Source organism: Protobothrops mucrosquamatus, unplaced genomic scaffold, assembly GCF_001527695.2.
Source record: "Protobothrops mucrosquamatus isolate PMUCROS unplaced genomic scaffold, P.Mucros_1.0 scaffold542, whole genome shotgun sequence".
NCBI classification, from domain to species: Eukaryota; Metazoa; Chordata; class Lepidosauria; order Squamata; family Viperidae; genus Protobothrops; species Protobothrops mucrosquamatus.
Window position 1 is genome coordinate 402,694 of NW_015386847.1, and position 3,084 is coordinate 405,777.

The 3,084-nt window shown below is 41.6% G+C and overlaps 1 protein-coding gene across 1 annotated transcript in view; it reads left to right on the top strand.

Annotated features, from left to right (window-relative positions):
- Positions 1 to 2,364, top strand: part of LOC107288358 (IgGFc-binding protein) — a 38,873-nt gene extending 36,509 nt beyond the window's left edge. Inside the window, exons 20-21 of the mRNA XM_029284332.1 lie at positions 129 to 415; positions 2,244 to 2,364. Of these exons, the coding sequence (XP_029140165.1) occupies positions 129 to 415; positions 2,244 to 2,253 (297 nt within the window). The 3' untranslated portion in view covers positions 2,254 to 2,364. The remainder of the gene's footprint in view (positions 1 to 128; positions 416 to 2,243) is intronic.
- The last annotated feature ends 720 nt before the right edge of the window (positions 2,365 to 3,084 follow it).

Genomic DNA, 3,084 nt, shown 5'->3' on the forward strand with positions numbered 1-3,084 from the left:
GGGCAATTCTGGCTAATCTTGCTATAACCCACCTTTGATTAGACCATTCCCCCCCAGTTTTTAAATCCTCATTTGAAGATGCAGCATTTCAATAAACTTAACACATTCCATGATCACTTTCTGTTCAGGTGAATGGGCAGCAGGTGGAACTCCCAGCTTCCCTTTTTAAAACTGTGTCTGTAACCATCTCTGAAGATGTTGTCACAATTAGACATGGGACAGCTCTTCAGGTTCTCTTTGACATCAAAGGAGAAGTGGCCGTGAAGGTCAAAGACAGCTTGGCAGGCAAGCTATGTGGATCCTGCAGAAACTTCAATGGCGACATCTCTGATGACCTTATGCTACCCAATGGTCAAGTTGTAGGGGACATTTCTGAGGTGATTGATGCATGGAAGGCCAGAGACTTCGTCAACTGGTAAGTTACCGGTAATGCTTTAGTCATTCATTCTCTGATTTAGGCGTGCACAGCTAGAGTGTTTTTTCCTTGTCCAGAATTGTGTTCCCATTGGGACAATCTGCTAAGAATGAGTGGATGGAGCCAAAGACAGAGGTCGGAGTGGGCAAAGCCAAATATGAATAGAGGGAATGATTTGCCCCTCTTTGGGCCAATCACTTCCTCTTTTTTTTCCTGCTCTCCCATCCAGTAGCTATCAGATTCTTCCTGCAAAAGGCTAGGAGATAATAGAGATAGGGACAGGGACAGAGACAGAGATGATACAGCTAGAGATATAGAGATTGTAGAGCAGCGGTTCTCAACCTATGGGTCGCGACCCCATTTGGGGTCGATCGACCATTTCATGGGGGGTCGCCAAGCAAAGCTGTCCGCCATTTTTTTGTCCACCATTTTTTTCCCCTTTTCCGGTGGGTGCCTTACCTCCCTTGGGCTGGGCCAGCTGGTGGTCGGCCTGCTCCGTCTCTGCCGCTTGCCAGCTATGCCTCGGCCAGCGCAGGGGGCGGAACCACGCATGCACGGCGCTCCCGGGCAGGGAAAGTCCTCGACTTACGACCGGTTGGATAGTCCTCGACTTACGACCAGTTTAGTCCTCGACTTACGACCGGTTTAGTCCTCGACTTACGACCAGTTTAGTCCTCGACTTACGACCGGTTGGGGGTCGCGGCATTATAAAGGTTGAGAACCACTGTTGTAGAGAGATAGAAATGAGAGATAGAGATGGTAGAGATGCTAGAGAAGTGATATAGATGAGAATAGAGATGATAGAGATAGCAATGGAGATAGAGAGGGAGAGATGATATAGAGATAGTGATGGAAATAGAGAAGGATAGAGATGATATAGTGATGGAGATAGAGATAGAGAGGGATAGAGATGATTGATAGAAATGGAGGCAGAAATGAAAGAAGACAAGAGATTTATTGGCAAAGGCTTTTGAAACTTAGCTGAAATGGAGGCAGTTTTCCTATCCAATTTACTTGTGCTTGTAGCGGTAGACCAATCTTTTCAATTAGAAATAGCCAGAAGGCAGTCTGTCAGCCCAGCAATCCACAAAGATCCTACAACAATGCTAAAAATGTAAAGCAATGAGTCTAATTGTAATGAGATCTCCAATAACCCAGGAGCATATGTAATATGGTATAGGAAATGAGATACCACAGATTCAAATGCATTAAAGTGTACGTTTCTGGCCCCAGAGCAAATGATGTTTAAATAAGCTTGAAACTGCCTTAAATTCAAAGTGTCAATCTGCATATAGGAGGCATGGAATTCCTTTCTTTTTTTCATGGCATTGAAGCAGCCATCCATGGTCAAATCAATATGGTTCAATATAATACTCAATGAGTCTAAGTCTAGCAATCTCCATATTTTCCAAAAGCTCCATTAAACACTTTCCCAATATTCTTGATCTGGTTTTCTGATTTTTTTTTCCTGTAATGTTGCTCTTAGATGTACAGAAAAAAAATTGTGGGTGCTTTCCTTTCAAAATTCAGGATGTAGAGTGCTAATTGAGGCCAAGGTGGCCTCAGCACCATTGTGCCAAAGAAAGTTGATTCCCAGTAGCTTTTGTCTTGTTTTAAGAATTTCTGATTGTAAACACCACATAGCCCGAGATGTTCTTATTCAGGTTGGTTTTGGGTTTGTAAGCTGCTTTGGCTGCTTAGATGCTCTAACTGGGTTCTTGCCAGTATTAACCCTCTTGAGCATCACTTTTTAGCAAGAAAGCAGCTGTGGAGCTGTGGAGCTATGGAGTCTATAGTAATCCACCTTATTTTTCTTTCCCTTTTCTAGCAAGCAGTAATTCAAAAGTTCGATCCAGACCATCAACCTCCACGAGTGACTGTGGCTCACTGCTGCTCTGCCCTTAGAGACGGTTTATCTGCAAAACCTCAAGAAGGCACTGTAAAAACACAAAAATATGTCAATAAAATATATCTATATCTATATCTGCAGAATTGTTTCTGGGGAAGTCATTTTGTCCACAGTACAGCATCCTGGGGCCGAAATCATGTAAGGCTGCTGATTATGATTTTTTTTTTAAATTAAGGCATGATAAAGAGATAAATCATGCTTTCTAGTTTATAAAGTCTAAAAATTGAAACAAAGTATTTCCTTTGGACTAGAATTTTGATGCCATACAGCTCAGCAATGAATAGCAAAGGAGTCATTTGAAAAAATAAGAATTGCTGCTTGAGAAACAACTGATGAAATGAAATTTAAGCTGTGTAAGTGGTTCAGTTTTGGAACATTTTTGTTCCTGAAGCTTGTACATATGCATTGTTTTGATTTTTCTCTTCTTCCATTCACTCCCACATAAACCATTGGGACAACTTTTGGGAAGAAATCAATCTGGCTGCTAACATACTATAATTTCATCTTCACAATTCATGACTTTTAAATGTTACATAGGAATGGTGGTTTGGAACTGAAAGCTTTTCCTCATAGTAACTGCTCAGATTTTTGCAAACCATGATCAATGGATCAAGCACACTAGTAATTTATTTTATTTCCCATTTGTATGGCATGGGGTGCATAGGGATTTTTGTTACTCCACCATTTTTGATAGTCCAGAGGAGGCAGGATACTCAGTAGAAGTTGTTCTTTACATTCTGTTATTGGCCTGCCCAAGTTT